The sequence below is a fragment of the Convolutriloba macropyga genome, chromosome 8, assembly GCF_964194025.1.
Source record: "Convolutriloba macropyga chromosome 8, txConMacr16.3, whole genome shotgun sequence".
NCBI classification, from domain to species: Eukaryota; Metazoa; Xenacoelomorpha; order Acoela; family Convolutidae; genus Convolutriloba; species Convolutriloba macropyga.
In genome coordinates this window covers 55,801,755-55,826,095 of record NC_134475.1, presented here as the reverse complement: position 1 = coordinate 55,826,095, position 24,341 = coordinate 55,801,755, and the positions used below count along the sequence as shown (strand labels likewise).

Sequence of the window (24,341 nt, the reverse complement as noted above, 5' to 3'; positions counted from 1 at the left end):
TGTTTGAATGAATATATCGTCAACGTATGTTATTGCTGTTCCTTTACGAATTAATGGATAGAGAAAGTGTGTTAGTATTGATGCAAATGCTGCGGCTCCTATTGATATTCCGTAAAATAAACGTTTAAAGCAATATTGTTCATTGCCAATTGTAAAATGAGTGTATCTCATTGATTCTTCGTCTAGTGGTATTTGATTGTATGCGCTATTTAGCCAGCTGTTGTGAATATTGTTCCATTTATGCGTGTTAGTGCGACATCAACAGGTTCAATTGGCCAATTACACTTTGATTCATCGATCAAACTATTTAAATATCGTGCATCTAGTACTATTTTTAATGATTCTCCCTTTCGTAATATAATTACTGGATTTGTAAACGTATTTCCTGTAGATAGTTGTTCTTTGTTCACTGGTGCAATGATGTCGTATTTTTTTAGTACGTCCAGTAGTTTCTGGATTCGTTCTCTTAAGTGTATTGGTACTTTGCTTATTCTTTGTTTTTCGAAAATTGCATCTTTTTTTATAGGTAGATTCAGTTTCACTTTTGTCTTTCCAACGTCAAATTTTGTTGTTGCGTAGACTTTTCTGTAGTCTAGAATGATTGTTGCCACTTTTTCAAATTCGCTTTGGGTTAAATGTGAATGATGAAAATCGAACATTTGAATAAAATCTTTTTCTGATTCTGTATGTTTATTAATGTTAATCTTGCATTTGAAATTTGGTTTTCTTTCGAATGTTGCTACTTGTTCAATTGTTTCATTGTCCTGTATGTTTAGTATTTCATTGATATCATTTTCGTTTTCGTATGTTAAGTAATATAATGCTGTAAATAAGTCTAGAGAATTAGTCTGATACAGTTCTTCGTTTTGTTTTTTGAATGTAATGTTTTGATACATGAAACCAATTAAGCCTTCTTTAATTGTTATTTTGTGTTGATTTTTATTGACTAAGAATATGTCCATGAAATGTTCTGTTTCTGTTGTAATGTCTTTTATATCTGTAAATGATAAATTGTGGTACTTGTTAATTGGTTCGAAATAGTGGTTTGAACTATAAATTACTTTTCCGTTTGACTTTTCCATTTGTTTGAAGATGGGTATCGGAAATGTTATGCATTTGTGTTGTTCTTTTTTAAGGTAGATTGATTCTTTGTTATAAACCGGGTATAGTCTAGAGTAGTAGGGGTATCCCTTTGTACTGTTCATGAAGAATGTAATGTCATTATCTAAAATTGTATTAGTGTTTATTGTTAATTTGTTCGTATTTACGTTTATTGTTTCTATATATTCCTTGAAGAATGGAGTTCCAAGTATGTTGTGATTACATTGAAAAACATAAATATGAATGTTAAAGTTGTGTTGTATTTTTTTTCTGTTGTTTGATATTCTATCTGGTGTTAGATTTAATGTTATTGTTCCAAATGTCTCTATGGTAGTGTTATTTGCTGCTGTTAGTGTTTTGTCTGCTCGTTCGAGATGTATCTCAGGGTTGTTGTATTTTATTTCATTCTAAGTGTCTTCATTTAAGAGTTTTAATGTTGCTCCAGAGTCCAGTAGAAAATGAATTTCTAATATTGGTTTTTGCTTTGTAAAGTCTTGTTCGAATTTGTTACACTGATACCTTGGTAGTATCCATGTTGTGTTACTTTCTAGTGCATTCACTATAGTATTGCATGTGTCTTTGTTTGCATTATAAAATTTGTCAAGTAATTCTTGATCTTCATTTGATGATTCGGATGTGTATTCGTATTCATCAATGCCAGGTGGATCTTCGTTTGGTCTATCTGTTTCTATATTATTTATTCTATCTTTATTGTGATTATTGTTATATCTGTTTCCATCTGTTCTTCCGTCTTTTGATTGATGTCTGTTGTTTTGTTCTCGATGTGACGAATTTCTTCTACCGGTTCTATTGTTATTGTTTGAATAATGTCTGTTAGTGCTATTTGATCTTTGTCTGTATCTGTCAGTTCTATTTGAATCTCTGCTGTCGAATCTTTTTCTGTTATAGTAATTATTATTATTATTATTATTATTATTATTATTATTATTATTATTATTATTATTATTATTATTATTATTATTACTATTATTATTATTATTATTATTATTATTATTATTATTATTATTATTATTATTATTATTATTATTATTATTATTATTATTATTATTATTATTATTATTATTATTATTATTATTATTATTTCTGTTATATGGTGATTGGTGTCTTGATTGACTACGGTTTGTATATCTCGAGTTTGATCTACTATTGTTATATCTAATGTAACTATTGTTTTTGTTATAACTGTTTGTTCTACTTCTAATGAAATTGTTTCTGTTATAACTTGTGTTTCTACTGTTATATTTGTTATTCGAATCGTTGTTTCTATGGTAATTTGACGTATTACTGTAGTTATTTCTTGACTGTGATCTATATGGTGTTCTGCGTCTTGAACTGTTGTATACTGGTGATGTTGATGGTAGTTGTCTTCCATTGACATTGTTGGAGTCGATTCTTCTATTCGGCAAATTTTGATTATTTCTCATATGACCATAAAACGTTTTTTCTTTTGGTCTTGGTATGCTTTCTCGTCTTGGTCTTTCAAAACATCGGCCTTTTGTGTGACCGTGTGAACTACAGTAACTGCAAAATAGTGCAAATTTTGGTCTTCCTTTAAAATTTTTTCTGTCATATGTGTTGTTTATTCCGTTTAGAACGTTACAAATCGTTCCTTCAAATTGTTCCAAGTCGTTTTGATTTAAGTCGTTTATATTATTACAAGCTGTGTTCATTTGTTTTAAGTCATCATTAATGTTATTGGTAGTTTGGTTTGTTTCGTATAAACGTTTGTGATTGTTTGTTATTGTTCTTGTTAAATCCATTTGGTCTATTTTGTCAACTAGTGCTTTAAATGGCATCTCTGGTTCCCTTGGTGTTTGTTTATGGTTTGCATGTTTTTACAATGCTGCTGTTTTTAGTTCGTTGTCCAAACATCTTATGAATGTTTGATTCATTACACTATTTCTATAATCTTCTGTACATAGTGAATATGCTGTTTTGACTAGTGTTCCTATTCTTAGAGCAAGTGATCGTAATGATTCGTTTGTATGTTTTTGTAACTGTTGTAATACTATTTTTGCTTGTTGTTTTGATTTTTCTGATTCGAACATATCTGAGAATTCTTTACAAAATATTTCCCAATCCAATTTGGTTTCACTCGGTAGAGTTGAATACCATTTTTGAGCTGGACCTTGTAGTGTGTGTAATATTAAGGCTGCTTTTTTTACTTTCCATTGGTGGTGTCCTGGTTTGTTTGCTGGTTCTATACCACTGCTAAATATCATTGCTGCTACAAAACTGTTTAGATATTCTTCGACAGTATATGCTGGATCTGTGCCGTCAAATGGTCTTATTGTCGTTGATACTGAACCACTGCTTATGTTTCGTTCGAATTGTGGTTCCTCGTTTATACTCATTGATGTCAATTGTTTATAGAATGGTAATGGGGGTTCTGTTATTGTTGTTTCTCTTTCTTCTGTTGTATTTGAATGTGTTGTACTTGGTGTTGATCGTCGTGTGCTAATTTCATGCCTGTTGTTTTGGATATTATTGTTTTCTACATTTCTGTTTTCTGTTCGTGTATTATATTGTATATTGATATAATTTTTCGTTCTTTGGAATCTGCTAAACATTGACTGTAATGCTTCGTCTTGTTTTCTTTCCATGTTTTCGTTTATTTGTCTGAATTTGTTTTCTATATTGTCTATTAATTTATTTGTATGATTTGTTACTTTTTCAGTAATTTCGTCTTTTAAATCATTATAATTGTACATTTGTTGTTCACAATGTAAATCGTGATTATCAATGTTTTCGTTTAGTGAGCCTATATATGTATTATTTCTAATATATTCCTGGTTCATCGTTTGTTGAGTTTTCTTTCTAACTCTCTGATTTACTGTTGGTGGTATCAAGTTCCCAAATTTTATTTCTTTTTCTTTTTCTTCTGAGTCGGAAATATATATGTCGTCTACAACGTTTTGTTGATTTCCGAACAATTTTGACGTTAGTGGTTCATCACGTTGTGTTTACTTGAACGTCTTTTGGTGTTGACGTATTTGTTAGTGATTTTGATAGGCTAAATGATGAAGAACCTATTTGTCCTTGATCGGTTATTTGTACATAATCTTCTATTCCTTGTATGTAATTTATACTATCCGAACATACTTTTTATGTACTTTCGAAGTATGGTGAATAGTACTCACCGTCCAAGATGTGTCTAAGTTCTTCATTCAGATTTTCAATTTCTTCGAGGAATGTTTCTCCAAACTCTATTCATTTTTCGTTAATGTGTTCAAAGTTATCTAACCAGAATAGGAAAGTAAATTCGGAAATGATTTGAATAATATCAAACGTGGCTGTATTATTGTAATTTATTATATCGTTTCTGAGTCTATCGTTTACTGACTGTATTTGTTTTTGTTGTTCGTCCAAATATCCGATTGTGTTTCGGAGTAATTCGTATGATTTATTTGGTATTGCTGTTATTTTTGATCTGTCTTGTTTTTCTTCATGTCTTTTTAGGAATGTTCTAAACATATCTGATAGTTTTGTTTCATTTTGAAAATTATGAAACGTTTTCTTGTTTTTTGTTTCATCTGTTAATGTGAATATATAATGTTTGTTAAGTTGGTCTCTGCCCAGTAGTATTACTGGTAGATAATCTGCTAGATGGTTTCTATGAATACTAATTTGTTGTATGTGTTTTGTTTCTTTGAAGAAGTTATTCTTCAAATTTATTAGTATTCTTTGTATTGTCTCGCGGTTTTCTAGCAGACAATCATCGGAGATTGAAAATGGTATTAAGCAATTGTTAGCATTTGTTTGTTGTAGGTAACTACTGGCCATTGTTACTAATGTTTTGTTATATCTAGGAATTGTCTTGTTTAATTGTTACCTTTTTCGTTATGGAGAATAAAAGATGAAAACTTGTCATTTCAATATAGTCCGGCACTGGTCGCACCAGATAAGACGTGTGCTGAGGTAGGGTTACCTTGGGAGGTTACTCTACTTCTGTCTTATGGTGTCTCAAGAATATAGTATAATCTTAAGGCTTACCTGACTAAATAAAGTGCTAGATCTCTAGTCTGTTACTCTTCTATCTGAGCTTCAGCAGACAGTGCACCGGCCGAAATGCTAAAGTCTAACGTATATCTCAATACTAAAACAAGAGCGGAGTAGAGAGAGAGAAATATACTTTATTATTATATCAGGTGTGACTGGTACCGACTAAAGGGGTAGCGTGTTGGGTTACCAACGGGTAAACAGTTAAACATTAAAAGGAATGGTATTTCCATAATTTCAACCAATCAGGGTTGAGTATTTTAGTTTATATTTATTAACATAAGTAAAGTCTCTAAATCTTTTTGTTGGAAGTCATCACTGATTCCAGTTTTCGCGGTGGATTGCATGTATCTTTTTTTCTGGTAATTTGGGGGTAATGTTACCTGCAACTTTGTTCACCTGCAAATATTTTAGGTAAATTTATCTGGATATTCTTATAGTGTAGTCGGTGCTTTAAAATACCAAAACGGGGTTTTCATATCTTTGCAAAATAATGCAGAAAGTGGTTGTGGGAGTAGGGACGGATTGTGGTGAAAACGAATATATGTTTGAACTCAAAAATTTTACCCGTTTTGCTGTCAATTGGGTGAAACTGGTGGTCAGTTTGTTCACGGGCTACCATGAGTTAATCGGCAAGTCTTTTTTTATCGTATTGAGGCTATTTACAACAGTCTTTGTATTCAATGCTAAATTTGACAGAAAAAAATCGATACGACAATTTTACTCAGAAATTGCGATAGTTCGCTGAATAATTTTATTTTAAAAAAAATTATACAGTCGCAACGAAATTTAAAAAAATTTGCGGTATTCACCGGAACGTCTGCGCTTTGAATCCATTTTCGATGCAAATTCTCGACATGACAGTCTGGAATAATGTAAGCAGAGCAGAGTAATTATAAAATGAGAAATGAAGCCTATTATTTACCGATCTCTGCGATTTTAAATGCATTTAACCGAGCTCTGATTTTAATACTTTAACGGCACGTTTATCGTGAAAGTTACCAAACATCTCAACGATGGCTGATTCATGCCAGTAACTTCTCTTAAGGTGGGAGAGGGGTTGTAGCAGCGGAGAGGGTAAGTGGAGCATAACGCGACCACTCACTCCGAGAGAATCAATCGGCGACATATGATTAGTCCGCGCTTTCTTATATATTCGTATTTTAAACCATTGAGCACCTTTCGACTCTGATTTTGTTCTTTTTTCATTCAGTCATTCATTGTCTCTTACTTCAGCACCTTGTAAAGGTTCAACTTTTTGTTACTAACCCACCTTAGTGGGAGGGGGAGGAACTATATGCTCAACAGGGTTTGTTTTTTCGTTCAGTCAACTTTGGCCGACAACTTTGGTTTTAACTACAAAAATAACGAAGGTTTGCTGCGCAGTGTCATGATTTTTTATGTTAATTTTTGGATACATTTTCAGAAATTCAGCCGTTTTCACGAAAAATGGCACCAAATATGCTACTTGAGCCCACTTTTTCCAAATTAGCTGGAATTAAAGACATGAACACTGCTGAAAAATTCTATGTATGAAGAAGGCTAGAAGAAGGCTTATTTTACTTGCACATGCCAAAAAAAATATCGGAAGGAACGGTAATCGGAAGGAACGGTAATCTTTTTAACTGACGGTTTTATTCATGAAAAAAACGGTTTTTGATTATTCGGTGTTGATTCAAAATTGAACAATTTAGCATAAGTTCTCGTTTTTCTCTTCAAAATAGGTTTTTCTCTGAGGTATGTTGTTCCTTTCTGCAGCTTACTTGGTGACAAAAGTTTTTGAAAGTGATAGAAAAGCATGGAATTTAATTCGCCTACTGTTTCAGTTTTGGATACAGGCACTTGGAAAAGTTAATAATGAAAAATTTGGTTATCACCTGATGAATACCGTGAAGAGCTAAAAAAACGGCGAAACTTTAATTTCACTTTCTTATTTTATCTTCTTCCATCCGTCTTTTTCTCAACCTTCTTCCATCCCTCTTTTTCTCGAATATGATAAATGGCGAGAAAAGAGTTACCGAACATTTAACCTGATAAACTCGTCACTTATGAAATGTTTTCAATAGCAGCAATGGAAACAAAAACTGTTTAAGAAATTTTACTGCAGGTCCTTATTTCCCTCTTGAGTTTAATCAGCAGCCGCATTTTTTTTTACCCCCAGGCATTTCAACTCTGATTAACAGGTCGGAAACATTTTTATCTCCACAATAATCTCAGTTTCTTTATGCGCAGTTGCTCCTCATTATGATCATATTGAGGTCAGAGTGGCTGAATTTATTTGCTATAGTCTGACAATTACTCATGCGCCAATGTTTGTCTGATTAGAATAATGTTATATTTTCATTTTATACAGATATTAATATTTACTATAGTAGAATCTACGTTCTTCATTCTTTAGCTAGTAAGCAGATATTTACCAGATAACCAACTTAGCTTAGTGGTAGAAACTTGCTATTCAAATTGAATGTTAGCAAGTACCAACGCGAATGTTCGAATCGCATATAAAGCAAGCCTTGTTGACAGGAGTTAAGCTGAGCATTTTATTTTTCATGCATTAAATTTCACTCAAAATTGAATACCTGCCACTGTAAATTGTGACATGAACAAAGTACTGGCACAGCTTATAACGCTGAAGTCATTAAAAGTAATCAAAACAGTTTTTTGAAAAAAGAGGTATTGGCCTCAAGTGGACAATGATTCCTGTGAAATTCTCCGCCTTTATAAAAAGTTTAAAACTAATTGATCCAATTCTCAAAAAACTGACTGCATCAGTAAATCTTGCCATCGCAACTATGCGAAATTATATCTTGTGGACGTCGGGAACGCAAGAAAAATTAAAACAACTTTAGTTTATTGTCGCCACCACAAAAACTTCCTTCACGCTGTCTAAACAAATCTGGGGCAAATCTGCGGATTGAATTGATTTGGAGCTAACATATGCGGTTTGAAACAAAATTATCAATGAAGTGAATATAAATAAAAAACTGGATTTAAGTTTGAGTGCAATAAATTTTGCAATAAAATTACCCAAATAATGGGAAACCGGTACCCAACCACCATGTGCCCCTAAAACCGGTTTTTTATGCCATTAATTTAGACTGTATTATATAAAATATCCCTATGTTATCATCGCCAACAAATGGAGAGCTTAGTTTTTAACAACTTTCAATTCTTTTTTGCCACAGATTAGAAGATTTTTTGGTAGGGGTGAGCATACTTAAGATCAATGCCTAGTTTGGTAATAATTCATCAATGTAAATCCCTTAAGAGCGACAATTTTTTGTTTTTCAATGTTTTTACTGCCGTTTTGATCTGTTTTTTGAGATGTGAATTGTGCAAATGGCAATTAACTGATTCGAGTGCTAACTTTGTGGTATAACAATTCAACAATCTGATGCACTCAGAGTTGGACTGTCATTATTAAGGTGCATGACAGCATTTTGACGGCGCAAAATCATCTTTTTTAAAACTGCGAGCGAAAAAATCGAGGAAAATATCTGTTCTGCTTTCACAATTTCCTACATCATTTTCCCACCTTTTGTTATATGATAAAGCAAATTTAGCCATGCAAAAAGAAAATAAATTTTGAGAGAACAATGCCCAGAACCTTTAATTGACTGCAAAGACACTGTAGCTGGTAGGGCAAACTTATTTCTGCTGCAGTTTTCCAGTTTCTGCTCGGACTTTGTCTGAAACCTTCTAATCTTCTAACTTTTACCTACACCATAATCAGAGTTTTTGAATGCTAATCTACGTCAATGTCCGCATACCTAATGTTATATTGTTGTTTTTGAGTTTGCAAGTATTTTCTAGGCAATGTTTTCGCGGTGGATTGCATGTATCTTTTTTTTTCTGGTAACTTGGGGGTAATGTTACCTGCAATTTTGTTCACCTGCAAATAATGCAGGTAAATTTACCTGGATATTCTTATAGTGTAGTCGGTGCTTTAAAATACCAAAACGGGGTTTTCATTTCTTTGCAAAATAATGCAGAAAAGGGTTGTGGGAGTAGGGACGGATTGTGGTGAAAACGAATATATGTTTGAACTCAAAAATTTTACCCGTTTTGCTGTCAATTGGGTGAAACTGCTGGTCAGTTTGTTCACGGGCTACCATGAATTAATCGGCAAGTCTTTTTTTTATCGTATTGAGGCTATTTACAACAGTCTTTGTATTCAATGCTAAATTTGACAGAAAAAAATCGATACGACAATTTTACTCAGAAATTGCGATGGTTCGCTGAATTATATTTTAAAGAAATTTATACAGTCGCAACAAATTTTACGAAAATTTACGGTATTCACCGGAACTTCTGCGCTTTGAATCCCTTTTCGATGCAGGTTCTCAATATGACAGGCGGGAGTATTGTAAACAGAGCAGAGTAAGTATAAAATGAGAATTAAAGCCTATTATTTAACGAGCTCTGCGATTTTAAATGCATTTAACTGAGCTCTGATTTTTCAAACTTTAATGGCACTTTTTTCGTGAAAGTTACCTATCAAACACCTCAACGAAGGGTGATACAGAGCAGTAACTTCTCTTAAGGTGGGAGAGGGGTTGTAGCAGCGGAGATGGTAAGTGGAGCATAACGCGACCACTCACTCCGAGAGAATCAAATCGGCGACGTATGATTAGTCCGCGCTTTCTTGTATATTCTTATTTTAAACAATTGAGCACCTTTCGACTCTGATTTTTTGTTCTTTTTTCATTCAGTTATGGGGACGTTTGTCTCATACTCCAGCACCTCCAGCATCTTTTTGTTAGTAACCCACCTTAGTGGGAGGGCGAGGAACTATATGCTCAACAGGGTTTGTTTTTTCGTTCAATCAACTTTGGCCGACATCTTTGGTTTTACCTACAAAAATAACGAAGGTTTGCTGCGCAGTGTCATAAATTTTTATGCAAATTTTTGGATACGTTTTCGAAAATTCAGCCTTTTCACGAAAAAGGGCGCCAAATATGCTTCTTGAGCCCACTTTTTCCAAATTTACTGGAATTACACTGAACACTGCTGAAAAATTCTATGTATGCTCAGAAGAAGGCTTATTTTACTTGCACATGCCGAAAAAAAATATCCGGAATTAGTATTTATGCTGCTTTTTGCAAATTTATTTAGATAATTAGCCAAGATTCATCAACTCCTTCTGATATATTGAGATTTCTTTGCGATAAATAGTTATTACGCTAAGGAGTTTTTCATCTATGTGTTTTTGATAGACGCTCTGATGGCGAAGCCAGTTATGAACGTACTGTGGAATTTTCCAACCAAAAAAATCGGATCCTATTTGCGCACTCTGTTTTTTGAATTATTTGGTACTTTTTTAAGCCAATTACAGACAAGCCAGTATCAAAGTGGAGAGTCAAAAAAATGGTGGGCCCCATTTGCCACAGAACAATTTCCAAAGAACAATTACTATGTTTCCAAAAAAAAATCTCAGGGTTTGTACGACTCCCATACAATTCTCGTAATCTTTAACGAATTTTGCCTGCAAATGTTGATCTCTTTGCAATCTCGTCATTTGGTCTCATTAATCAAAGGTCTAATTTATCTTTAAGGAGGTTTTATTGAAACACTCTAAAGATCTAATGATTTCAAAAAATAACTAATGGCTCATTTCACTTTAAAACTAAATGGTTGAAAAATGATCAGTGAATTTTTGAATTTCTTTACTTTTTCAATCTTATTTTAAATCAGCTTTTAGCTTAGTCTCATTAATTAAAAGTGGGACGAGTTTAAATTAGTTCATTCGGTTTAGCCGTTGAATGCTTTAACTAATTGTTTTAGGACTTCGATATGACGAGTTTTCATAAACCTATTTTGAGTTTTGGATCCTTCAAAATATTTCTGACTCTTTATTGGTCTCATTGTCATATTAAAGACAAGAAACGTCCAGCTGCATTGACTGGAATCCCAATTGAAGTTTTATCGTGTCTTCACTGATTAGCTTATGGTTTTATTGACTTCAACAAATTATGCGTTGCTAAGACATTTATGAATTTTATTTAGCCTCTCACGTACAGGATGTTATTTTTCAGTTTTATGACTTAAACTAACAATTGTCAGATGCCTTCGTTTCCATCATGACGTTTCCTTTTGGATTCATAAATGTATTTTAGTGTTTGCTGTTTAAATTCCTTGGTTCTAATGGCTTTTGAGGTTATTTTGTTTTTACAATTTTCAGTGGATTTTTGAACCCTGCCCTTAATTATCTTTGTCAAATTGTTGCCTAGTCTGAGTTTTTTTGTGAGTTACATATAATTTTTTTTCGTTTATGTCTTATCTGATGCTCTTATTTTGATTGTGTTACTAAATGCTTTTCTAAACAGAAATATAGTGAATATTGCCCCTAATCATTGTTTATGTTGTTTTATGATGTTATTTGGTCTCATAAATCAAAGGTCTAATTTCTCTTTAAGGAGGTTTTATTGAAACAGTCTAAGTATCTAAAGATTTCAATAAATAACTAATGGTTCATTTCACTTTGAAACTAAAGGGTTGAAAAATAATCAGTGAATTTTTGAATTTCTTTTTTTCAATCTTATTTTAAATCAGCTTGTAGCTTAGTCTCATTAATTTAAAAACGGACGAGTTGAACAAAATTTATTCGGTTTAGCCGTTGAATGCTTTAACTAATTGTCTTAGGACTTTGATATGACGAGTTTTCACAAACCTTTTTTGAGTTTTGGATACTTCAAAATATTACTGACTCTTTATTGGTCTCATTGCCATATAAAAGACAAGAAACGTCCAGCTGCATTGACTAGAATCCCAATTGAAGTTTTATAATGTCTTCGCTGATTAGCTTATGGTTTTATTGACTTAAACAAATTATATGTTGCTAAGACATTTATGAATTTTATTTAGCCTCTCACGTACATGATGTTATTTTATAGCCTTATGACTTAAACTAACAACTGTCAGATGCCTTAGTTTCAATCATGACGGTTCTTTTTGGATTCATAAATGTATTTTAGTGTTTGCTGTTTAAATTCATTGGTTCTAATGGCTTTTGAGGTTATTTTGTTTTTACAATTTTCAGTGGATTTTTGGACCCTGCCCTTAATTATCTTTGTCAAATTGTTGCCTAGTCTGAGTTTTTTTGTGAGTTACAAATAATTTTTTTCGTTTATGTCTTATCTGATGCTCTTATTTTGATTGTGTTACTAAATGCTTTTCTAAACAGAAATATAGTGAATATTGCTCCTAATCATTGTTTATGTTGTTTTATGATGTTATTTGGTCTCATAAATCAAAGGTCTAATTTCTCTTTAAGGAGGTTTTATTGAAACAGTCTAAGTATCTAATGATTTCAATAAATAACTAATGGTTCATTTCACTTTGAAACTAAAGGGTTGAAAAATAATCAGTGAATTTTTGAATTTCTTCTTTTTTTCAATCTTATTTTAAATCAGCTTGTAGCTTAGTCTCATTAATTTAAAGTCGGACGACTTGAACTAAATTCATTCGGTTTAGCCGTTGAATGCTTTAACTAATTGTCTTAGGACTTTGATATGACGAGTTTTCACAAACCTTTTTTGAGTTTGGGATACTTCAAAATATTACTGGCTCTTTATTGGTCTCATTGTCATATAAAAGACAAGAAACGTCCAGCGGCATTGACTGGAATCCCAATTGAAGTTTTATCATGTCTTCGCTGTTTAGCTTATGGTTTTATTGACTTCAACAAATTATGTGTTGCTAAGACATTTATGAATTTTATTTAGCCTCTCACGTACATGATGTTATTTTATAGCCTTATGACTTAAACTAACAACTATCAGATGCCTTAGTTTCAATCATGACGGTTCTTTTTGGATTCATAAATGTATTTTAGTGTTTGCTGTTTAAATTCATTGGATCTAATGGTTTTTGAGATTATTTTGTTTTTACAATTTTCAATGGATTTTTGAACCTTGCCCTTAATTATCTTAGTCAAATTGTTGCCTAGTCTGAGTTTTTTTGTGAGTTACAAATAATTTTTTTCGTTTATGTCTTATCTGATGCTCTTATTTTGATTTTGTTACTAAATGCCTTTCTAAACAGAAATATAGTGAGTTTTGCCCCTAATCAATGTTTATGTTGTTTTTCTGTGATGTTTGTCTTGTCTAGTAGTATAATTAATGACAGGTCCTCTAATATGGCAATATTTAACTATTAATTACCTCGTTTATTTTTTTGAGTTAAAAATAATTGTTTACACATACAGCAATTGTTTTCGAGCAATTGTTGAATTTTTGAAAATTCTCTATTTGGTAGACAATTAAACCAAAATGTGGATGGGCGGCTTCGGAACAGTATGTGCAAACGCATATTACCTACTCTTTGTTAAGAAAGGACCGTGGTCGACCGATATCGGACATCAAAAGACGGTGGTGGACTTATGATAATACTTTCGGTAGTAGTGTACTCTAACTTGTAATAAAGGTAGGGAAATTTTCCCCATCTCGACCTTATTTGTCTTTTCATATGGGGATGAGTATTGATACGAGAAATTAAAATATAAGCAAGAAGCTTCTTGACATACAGGACAGTTCTTACGTTGGATTTTGCCAGTTGTGTAGAGGTTGACTCTTCACAACAAACGTTCCCACAGTCACCTGGGATGCCTCGTGTAAAGACCCAGCTGGAACCACTTCCTGACCCAATCCAACTATAGCCGTCGTGTCCGGTCCACATAGAGTCTAATTGAATGAGTTACTTAATGGCAAATAAATTTTATTATAATCATTTTGCGATATCTACAGGACATATATGATATGGATTATGATGGCGTGTTGTCCAACGCTATTGAATTATAACCCGGGTCGAGGTGTGGCGGTGAAATTTTGTAAGAAGTGTGCTGACGTGCGGTGAAAAAAAAAACAAATTTTCACCGCGTTTTTCATACATCATATTGCGATGATTGCGTTGAATCACGGTTTCATTCTATCGATTGTTTCGGCTACTAACTCTAGCTGCGATAACTGCTTTATCTTAAGAGTTGACAATTTTTTTAAGTGTTTTTGCAGATTTGCAACTGTTTTTAAGTTGGACTGCCTTAGTGCAGTTACGTTTAGTCTTGCTCCAGTGCTGGTTCTGTATGCACAGAAGCACAAAGAAATTTTACAAAATTTTCCAATTTGTTTGGAAAAAGTTAAAAATGTGCAAGATGAGTGCTGAAATTGTGTAACATAAGTGTCGAAGTTACCGAAAATTATGCAAGAAAAGCGTGGACAATGGCCGGGAAAATGTTCTTTTAGCGGATAAATCTTACATAATTATCCGCTAAAAGTGCTGAAAAGTGCTGAGATATAAAGAGAGATGCTGAAAATTTAGCAGAATAAGCGTGATTGATACAAATCAAAGTTGGAAATCTAAATTCTAGCAAAAACTTTTCGAACTTTTTAAAGGACAGATTTTTGCTTTCTAACTAGATCTCTTTTGGCTGACTATGATGTTAATATAAAAACCTCTGTCTCGTTCAAACTCCTTTTTTCTGATAAGTATATTTTCTTTGACAAAATATATCATAAATTACTACTTAAAAAGACAGCGATAACGACACTTGCTGCAAAAAGGAGAAACGAAGTAAAATTGGTCACATTTTGTTTTCATCAGGTAGCAGCCATTAGGTTGGCTTTATCGTTAAACTGAGGCTCAAAATTGCAGCTCTAAATGTGTTATAAAAAATCACTTATAGCAGCTAAAAATTGAAATCACGCACTGTTTTCCAGCAACCGTTTTTCAGCAAACGAAAAAGGAGATTTCATTTATTACCACAAAGATAAAATTTATATATGCATGAAAAATTTAAAGATAAAAAAGTTAGTGTATCCGCTTTTTTGAATTGATTTATAACTTTGCTATGACATCCTCGACGAGCACACAAATACACAAGTATAGATTCACTAGTCTCAAAGAGAAGTAATGTGACAAAAACATTTACACAAAGCGCAATTGAAAACAATTGAGGCTATAGGCATTGAATTTTGACTTTATATGTCAAAAAGTTACCACAACTTGCTAATACTCTTGTCAATTTTTCGAATCTTGATAACTTCATCGCTAAGACGGGGCATTTTGTTTGTCATTCAGACCATATTTCCAGAACTCACTTAATTTTCAGATGTATTTGATTTTTCTAGCTAAAAATTAAGCTGTCTTTTAAGTTGATTTTTCAACACATATTTTGGAATATCAGACAGTTGTTTTATTCGAAATTTGAGTTAGTAGATGAATATGCATTTGAACTTTTTTGTCATTTTACATCTGCAATTTTATGCTATTAGATAACTGTTGTTAAACACTTAGTTTTAATGATTTTACGCGGTTTTGGAACCCTTTTCATTTCATTGATAGATCGATATTTCAAAAAGCAGTTTTCTAATTGTTCTTCTTCTATTAAAGGTTTTCCATGTAATTTTTCTGTCAAATTGAAAGGTAAATATTTCATTTTCTACCAATTTTTTGTGCCGTTCATATTTTCATCGATTTCGCTCCCATTTTTGTGAGACTTACAATTGGTTCCCAATTTTTGACAAAAACCATTAACGAAGTTTTCCCAAGCTCGCAAAAATATAACAAAATTTGGACGTGCTCACTTTCGCGGCCTTATTGCTGGTGGACGCAAAATTTTTGGTACTCATTCTCTCAAGTTCAGATTTTTTGGTTGTTTGGCCTGGAATTACGCTTGATCGTTGATTGTTAATACGAATTTTGTCAAAACTAAAGGCAGATTTGATGTAGTTGCAGTTCTTTAAATTTTCCTAGTGCCGCTTTTGATCTTAGCAGTTCCAGATCTTGTGACAATTATTTAAAAAAAACTTAGTTGGATATATTCCGTAAAAATAATCCAACTAAATGACTAGAAGTTTCAGCTCTAAATGTGTTATAAAAAATCACTTATAGCAGCTAAAAATTGAATTCACGCACTGTTTTCCAGCAACCGTTTTTCAGCAAACGAAAAAAGAGATTTCGTTTTTTACCACAAAGATAAAATTTATATATGCATGAAAAATTTAAAGATAAAAAATTTAGTGTATCTGCTTTTTTAAATTGATTTAATACTTTGCTATGACATCCCCGACGAGCACACAAGTACACAAGCACAGATTCACTAGTCTCACAGAGAAGTAACGTGACAAAAACATTTACACAAAGCGCAATTGAAAACAATTGAGACTATAAGCATTGAATTTTGACTCCATATGTCAAAAAGCTACCACAACTTGCTAAAACTCTTGTCAATTTTTCTAATCTTGATAAATTCATCGCTAAGACCGGTCAATTTGTTTGTCATTCAGACCATATTTCCAGAACTTACTTAATTTTCAGATGTATTTGATTTTTCTAGCTATTAATTAAGTTGCCTTTTAAGTTGATTTTTCAACACATATTTAGAATATCGGACAGTTGTTTTATTCGAAATTTGAGTTAGTAGATGGATACGCATTTGGACTTTTTTGTCATTTTTCACCTGCATTTTTATGCTATTAGATAACTGTTAATAAACACTTAGTTTTAATGATTTTACGCAGTTTTGGAAACCTTTTCATTTCATTGACAGATCGATATGTCAAAAAGCAGTTTTCTAATTGTTCTTCTTCTATCAAAGGTTTTCCATGTAGTTTTTCTGTCAAATTGAAAGGTAAATATTTCATTTTCTACCAATTTTTTGTTTTTTGTGCCGTTCATCTTTTCATCGATCTCGCTCCCATTTTGTGAGACTTACAATTCGTTCCCAATTTTTGACAAACCATTAACGAAGTTTTTCCAAGCTCGCAAAAATATAACAAAATTTGGACGTGCTCACTTTCGCGGCCTTATTGCTGGTGGACGCAAAATTTTTGGTACTCATTCTCTCAAGTTCAGATTTTTTGGTTGTTTGGCCTCGAATTACGCTTGATCGTTGATTGTTAATACGAATTTTGTCAAAACTAAAGGCAGATTTGATGTAGTTGCAGTTCTTTAGATTTTCCTAGTGACGCTTTTGATCTTAGCAGTTCCAGATCTTGTGACAATTATTTAAAAAAAACTTAGTTGGATATATTCCGTAAAAATAATCCAACTAAGTGACTAGAAGAATTGAAAATCTTTGACTGGACCAGTTGAAAAGTTGGAGACAACGAGCCAGACAGACCGAGAGATTTCTCAAACCTTCTTTTAAATCAATACTCTCTTTAAAAAAACAAGAACCACGATCAAAGTAAACATTGAAAGTAAAAGAAATTTTGCTGGAAACGTAGGAGATAAACCAAGTTTAAAACAGCTATAACTGTTCAGAGAGACCGAAAAAGTAGCGATTGCTTCAAAAGTTTTCTGGAGCTTCTTGATATTTACGGCCTCAAAAATTATATTGTTCTGCTCAAATCGTTGATGCTCAAAGAAATTTTACTGACCCCAAGATATCAACAAACAGGAAAAAACGAGTTCTAGACTTTTGAAAAAATGCAACGTTTATTCTCGCTGCTTGTGTTTATTTTTAAATTTGACTATTGATTTCCAACCTCTTCTTTTCAAACTTTCAATAATATATAATGCATATAGCACAAGAAGGGGTGGACGAATAAGATTTTAAAGTAAGGCATGAAGGAAACCTGTTTGTATGTCTTCAAAAATCAGCATAGACAACTAAAAATTTTTGAAGTAATAATCTCTAAACTTGAAGTTAAAAGTCCTAAGGTAAAACAAAAGAAATCTGAAGTTAAAAGTTGTAATATAAGAAAGACACTTAGCCCTTAAAAAATGTAGCCCAAGTTTTCAAAACTAAGCTTTTGATAATTTTTTGTTCTACTAAAATATACATATCAACCATTTCACTTCAAAGCTTCAAATTTTTTTAATTGGCCTCCAAAACTGGAAAGAAAACATTGAAAATGAAAAATTCACTGATTGTCTTTTGTGATTGCGTTGGCATTAACAAAAGGTATACCAAAACAGAATTCAAAGTGAAGTCTTTTTTGTGAAAATCATCTATAGACTGAGGCACCAATGCAACTGTCTTCACAATGATTTTACCTGGTGGCTGTTTCAAAACCTAAAAATTATCAATAAAATGTCAAAAACATTTGATAAAAAAAATCACTAGGACAAGTCCTGAACTATGACTCAAAAAAACTTTCATTCACTAAACCGAAAACAAGGCAATATGAGGAAAAGCTAGATAGCGTAAAAATTATGCCTTTCAAATAAAAAGTCAGTGAAAGTAGAAGACGAAGCGACGTTTGTCAACATAAAACAAATATAGAGAAAGCAATTTTTTCAAACACCAATTCTCTATTCCACTAAAAAATTTGGGTACAAGACGTTTCACGCATCAAGAAAAATTCCCATATTTCTCCTTTTTTTTCTTTTTCAGCATAATTCAAGTCACCAGTGCAATTTGATTTGAATAAGTCAATTTGTGTGACAAAAGCTCAGTCAAAAACGACACAAACATACCAATGTTATAATATAAAAACATAAAACATTCTATATCGTCTTTCAGACATTTGAAGATATAATTCGCTCAACTTTTCATTTCATGAGTAAAGAGAAAAGCAAATCAACAGATGTCAATCAATACATGAGCGAGGATTGAATATACTAAAAAAATGCGATTTTGTCTGGATAACAGGAACGAAATATGGACCTTAAGCGATCAATTTACGATAATCGGGTTCGAGATGTGAGGAGGTGTAACTGGAAAATGCGCAGAAAGAAAATGCGCAGAAACAGAAAAAATAAGTTTTGGAAAAATTTGAATGTGCAAAAAAGCAGAATTATGAAAAGACTTTTGCTTGACCCATGAAAACACCATGCTCGACAAGCGCTAACAGGCGCTAAAAACCATTTTAAGCAGACAAAATATTTTTAATGGAAAAACATTTTTATGTATTGTTCGCTTAATGTTTTGACAAGTGCTGCAATGATGTAAGAAATGTGTTGAAATATAACACATCGAGCGACAATTATATCGCAATTTATCGCTGAAACTGTTTGTTTTTTGTTACTGAAAAGTATTTTCCAGTAAAAAATCTTGACCCGGGACATATTTCTACCACTCCACCGAAGAAGGGAATTAAAATTTATTTCGAAAAATTTAATCTAACAATTTACGATTTCAAATGGGTGAATATATTGAGCATAACTAACTTTCACTATGTCTGTGCAGACAGTTTTGAACATCGTTGCTCTTTTTAGTTTCCACCTTCTTGTAATCTACTGGCCGAGCTGGTTGCTCTTCTCAATTTAACTTTACAGAATGAGGAATGAAAACTTGCTCTGTTTTGTAGTGTGAAAACTTTTAAATTTAATGATTGATTTTTTAAAAATCGAAGTTGACTACCAATAATAGTCTGAAACAATTCCAAAGCGATGACAATAGTTATTTTTAGGGAGGTGATAACAAAAGAATTATGTTATGTGAAAAGAATTAGAGTTAGCACAGTCTACACGTTGCAAAATTTTTCAGCTCTATTTTAAAAGCTTGCTGAAATTCTCCATCTCGTTTTCCCTTTTGTAAATTTATGCAAACCTAAACATAGAAAAATTAAACGTTGGCGTTTTGTTCTTTGTCAAACAGCTTTGTAAGTTTTAAGAGCTTTTAGAGGTCATCGGAGCATTTCCAATAATCAAATATTTCAGGTAAAAAAAGAATTATTAGATTTGTAGAGAAGACATCCGAGTACCAATTTAAAGAAGAATGCAGAGCGCAGATTTTCGAATAAAGAGCACAATTGTTGTAAAACGATGAAAAGGTTAAAATAACCAAAAGGAAAAATATCTTGCAATCCAGTTCATTATCTGGTAAATGACAATGCGATTTCCAAAAAAAAACACATTCTAAAAAACAGTTGAGCTAACATTACGCTTAAAAAGTACACTTAAAAATAGGAAAATCCGTTACTATCATCCGGGATGCAATTTCTTATGAAGCCTCCAACTTTGATAAAGTTGCATCTTTCGTATCCTCGTTTATATAATTTTCTGTCCAAAGTTTTTGTATCTAACTTCTGCGATCTGTCAACGATGTGTCAAGGTGAGAAAAAAGAAAAGGTGTATAATGAATGGTTGGTGAACTTAAACTCCTTTGAAAAACGAATGGCTGATAAGATGACTTGCACATTTATACATACAAGAGTCATGTTGCTTAAAACACGGAGCCCGCAAATTAGGTTGCAAATAATTAATAGGAAATAACGAATTAAATTTTTAGGCAACATGAAATGTTTTGAGAAAAAATGTGTGTGGAAAACTTAACGCTCTTCAAGAAATTGGCTGAAGTTGAGAGTAGAAGAACAATTATTTTTAGAAATAGAACCTGAATAAACAATGGACGGACCTCAAGCTAACTTTTTGTCAAGGACATTTTGACACCTGCTCGATTTTGAGAAGAAAAACCGGCAAAACACAATCATAATCATTTTAAAAGCCTGACAGAAATAGTCAACTTCTCGAAAACTTTTTTCATAGCAACGAAACAAGCGAAACAAATGGACTCAATTTTAATTTTACTTTAATATTACAGAATTATAATTGTCCTAAGCAAATTCTCCATCCCAACATCATTCATTAATACTTTCAGCTTTTGCAGGTCTTTAAATTCTGATGTTACCTTATCCAGAATTTATCGCCTGATATCAAGTTCGTCAAGGAAAAAAAGTTTTCCACATCATGTGTTGAAGTTTTTGTAATAGCACCCCCAAAAATATCATAAAAAAGTACATGCTTTGAAATGTTTTTATATGTAACGCAAAGTTAGTTTAGACACAGCGAATTGATTTAAAAGCTACGATGTGAAAAAAAATTAATTATTTCATCGATCATTGATTGTCCTTGATTATCCATAATTATGCTTGGTCGTATGTGGATGAAGAGGTTCACTTGAATTTTTCCAGTTAAAATTTATTGGAAATTAGACAATTGCGCATCCGTGTATTTCTTTTTCTCGAAATAAAAAAAAAACTGTTTCATTCTAATTTTCTTTACCCGTACAGATTTAAGGAACATCGTCGGCATGTTTTCTAAGAAGAAACACCAATTGCGTTAATTTTGAGACAAGTATGTTCAGCAGAGCGCTTATGAATTGCCAACAGAGAATATATATTTAGACACACACACACACACACACACATATATATATATATATATATATATATATATATATATATATATATATATATATATATATTTGTCGATCTTTTATGTCAATCTTGTTATATTTTTTAACGAGATGATGACTTTTTAAACTCGATATCTAAATTTTGTTCGAAAAAATTAAATATTGCAGAGAATTGGACAATTTTTGTATGACCGTGATTTATTACATTTTTTACGTTCTCCATTAAAATGAATAATCAGGTTTATATATATTGTTTGTATTTTTCCCGATTGTCTTTGGCTAACGAATAAATTTTAGACTTCAAGAAACACTGAATCCAATTGCGAAAAAACGAAGCAATTGCAAAGGTGGAACCTGAACAAACGCATAGCCTATTAGACAATGAGCAAAATTTGAGCTTTTGTAGATACCTAATAATGTGATATAAATTAAAGATGAATCAATCATTTGATATCAAGTAAATCCTTGAATAATATCTTTGAAAAATTCTTGGCATTAATTTAAAAAAACTGAATGAAAACGCAGAATCGATATAATTTTTTACTCTGTCTGTGTAAATAGTTTCAAAAAATTTGTTTCTCTGTAGTTTCAACCTCCTAATTATCAAATAAAGCTGATTGCTACTGTGGTTTTATTTCTACAGAATGATTAAAGTTTTCTAATTTGAGTATTTTTTTATTTTTAATATTTTCTTATTTCGAAATTGGCTGACCATAGTAGTCTGATCCAATTCTAAAGCAAAAGAAACTGCAGTTGTTTTCAGGGACTCGATAATAAACTGGAGTTGCTAGACTTTGTAACTTTTTCAGCTTCATATAAACATGTTCGCTTGCTGAGCATTTATACCTCTGAGCATTTATAGCATTTCAATTGCTCTGATTCTTCATCAAGCAGCATGGTATTTTCTAAGAGCTCTGAGATACCATCGGATCATTGCAGTGTTGAAAGATCCGAAACCGATGTTGAAAAACGATGAAAAGTCTAAAATAACTAATAGGAGAAGAAAATAATATCCCGTTTAGTGTCTGGTACATGAATTTTCTTTCCCAAAAAAAATTCTGAACAAACAATTCGTTACTGACCAAAAAAAATTCTGAACAAAACATCCGTTACTGTTATCAGGAATGCAATTATTTGATAAGGCGTACAATTTTGTTTGAAAATTGCGTCTATCATATCCCTGTTCAATTTTTGTCCAAAGTTCAGGTATCTATCCTGTAAAGTCTGTCAAAAAATTGTCAATTTGAGAGAAATGAACAAATAACATAATTGATTTTAAGTCTAATAAAATTCCCGAAAAAATAATTATTTATTTGGAAGATAATTTGAAGATTTCAAAATATGGATAATGTCGCCTAAAAAAATGGAGTGGTATATTGAGTTAGAAAGGATTGAAATAAAAAAAGGCGGAAAAATTATAATGCAAGAAAGATTTTTGCCGGAAATTTTTGCGTGGAAAGTTTTCACATTCTTCATGAAAAAGGATCACAGCGTTGTCATATTTTTGTCTCTATTTACCTTGATTAACGTTTCAGTCTTGCCCTTTAAGGAAGACTTCACTAAATTCAAAGCATAGTTTAATATAACATTGAGTGTCTTTTTGTCGTTGGTTATCTTTGAGTGTCTTTTGACAAAAAAAACTCTTGATACAGCAAAGACTTTTTAACAACAAAATATCGGGTACTTGTAATCAGCTACAAATAGTTTCTTATTCAAATTTCGCTAGCTTGTTCAGACTAAGAGGAAAAGGTTGGCATGGTTTATCAAAAAAATGTATATTGCACCAGCTTACCTCGTATTTACTAAAAGGATTAAAATTGTGTCTTGAAAACCCAATGATATATTTAACAACGATGTTTTCTTTGTTTTGAAGGATTTAATTCATACCAATCCAGACTTTGATTTAAGGTATACAATTTGGAGAACAAAAATTCAAAGCATAATTTAATATACCATTGATTGACTTTTAACATTCGTTAGTCTTAAGTGTCTGCTGACAAAAAAAATTCTGGATGAAATAAAGATAATTTAACAACAAAATATTTGATGCTTGTAATCAGCTGAAGCCTACAAAGTGTACATTCAATTTTTTCTTGAAAGAAATGGAGTCTTTTTGTTAAATTTTGCTAACTTGCTCAGAATAAGAGAAAAAATGTCAAAAAATGATGTTTTAGCAATTTTCTAGTAAACTTAAAATCATTCATCGTGAAGTTTGAGAAATTTTTTTTGTTTATGACGCAACAATGAGATGCACGCCTCAAAATAAAAAAATAGTTTTTTTTCCCTATTAGACTTAATTTAGTGTTTCTCATGAACTTGAAAAACCTACTCTTACTTAACCCTTCAAACCCCCCTTTTCAAACTTCTTTATTATATTTTTTTTCAAAGAGAGTTTTCGTAATTAGAAAGAATGTCTTTAATATTGCAAAACTTTGTGTTTGTGTCGGTGCGTGTGTGTTAGCTCAAAAACAGGGACATTGGGTCTGTATGATATTTGGAAAATAATTTCTGTAAAGTTTTCTTGAAGATTGCTTCTTTTTGTTCAAACATAACGATTAATTTAATAGGATAGTTTCACAAATATCAAAGCAACCGTTAAATATGCTGAAGGACTTAGGAAACAACTGAAGTGCGATAATTACACTAATTTGATAAATAGCAGCAAGTGGTAGCTGAGGCTATTGTTGTGGCCTTCTCTTAGCCCTTAACATTTTCTAGGAGTTTTTGTATTGGGACGCTGTCTTTTTCTTTCAAGATCTGTGCACACGATGTCATGACTATTGACGTTATATGGAGATTTCAAGGCCAATAATTGAGGGCTTCAGTTAGAAGGTAGTTTGATCAAAAGTTCATGTATTTTATATAGTTTTGTTTGGGGTTGTTCATATTTGAAAATTTTCATCATATTAATATCTGCATTACCCCACATTCAGACAAGGACTTATTTTAGAAGGATCTGATCATCTTCATATTGCTAAGCTTCCTGCATAATAAATTTCAAAAAGTAAAAAAAAACTGACTGGAAAAAAATTCATGCCTTTCCACGGGAAAAGATTGCGTCTAGGAAGAGAATCTGGCATTTCTTAACAAACGAAACTAATGACAGATTTTGGAGTGATAATGATGTGAGCATGTGTGT

General features: G+C 32.1%; 1 protein-coding gene across 1 annotated transcript in view; it reads right to left on the bottom strand.

Annotated features, from left to right (window-relative positions):
- LOC142345117 (uncharacterized) overlaps positions 1 to 19,437 on the bottom strand; it is a 66,707-nt gene extending 47,270 nt beyond the window's left edge. Inside the window, exons 1-2 of the mRNA XM_075397203.1 lie at positions 19,234 to 19,437; positions 13,660 to 13,802 (exon numbers count right to left, since the gene is read on the bottom strand). Coding sequence (XP_075253318.1) covers positions 13,660 to 13,802; positions 19,234 to 19,266 — 176 coding nt within the window. The 5' untranslated portion in view covers positions 19,267 to 19,437. The remainder of the gene's footprint in view (positions 1 to 13,659; positions 13,803 to 19,233) is intronic.
- Between the last annotated feature and the right edge of the window lie 4,904 nt (positions 19,438 to 24,341).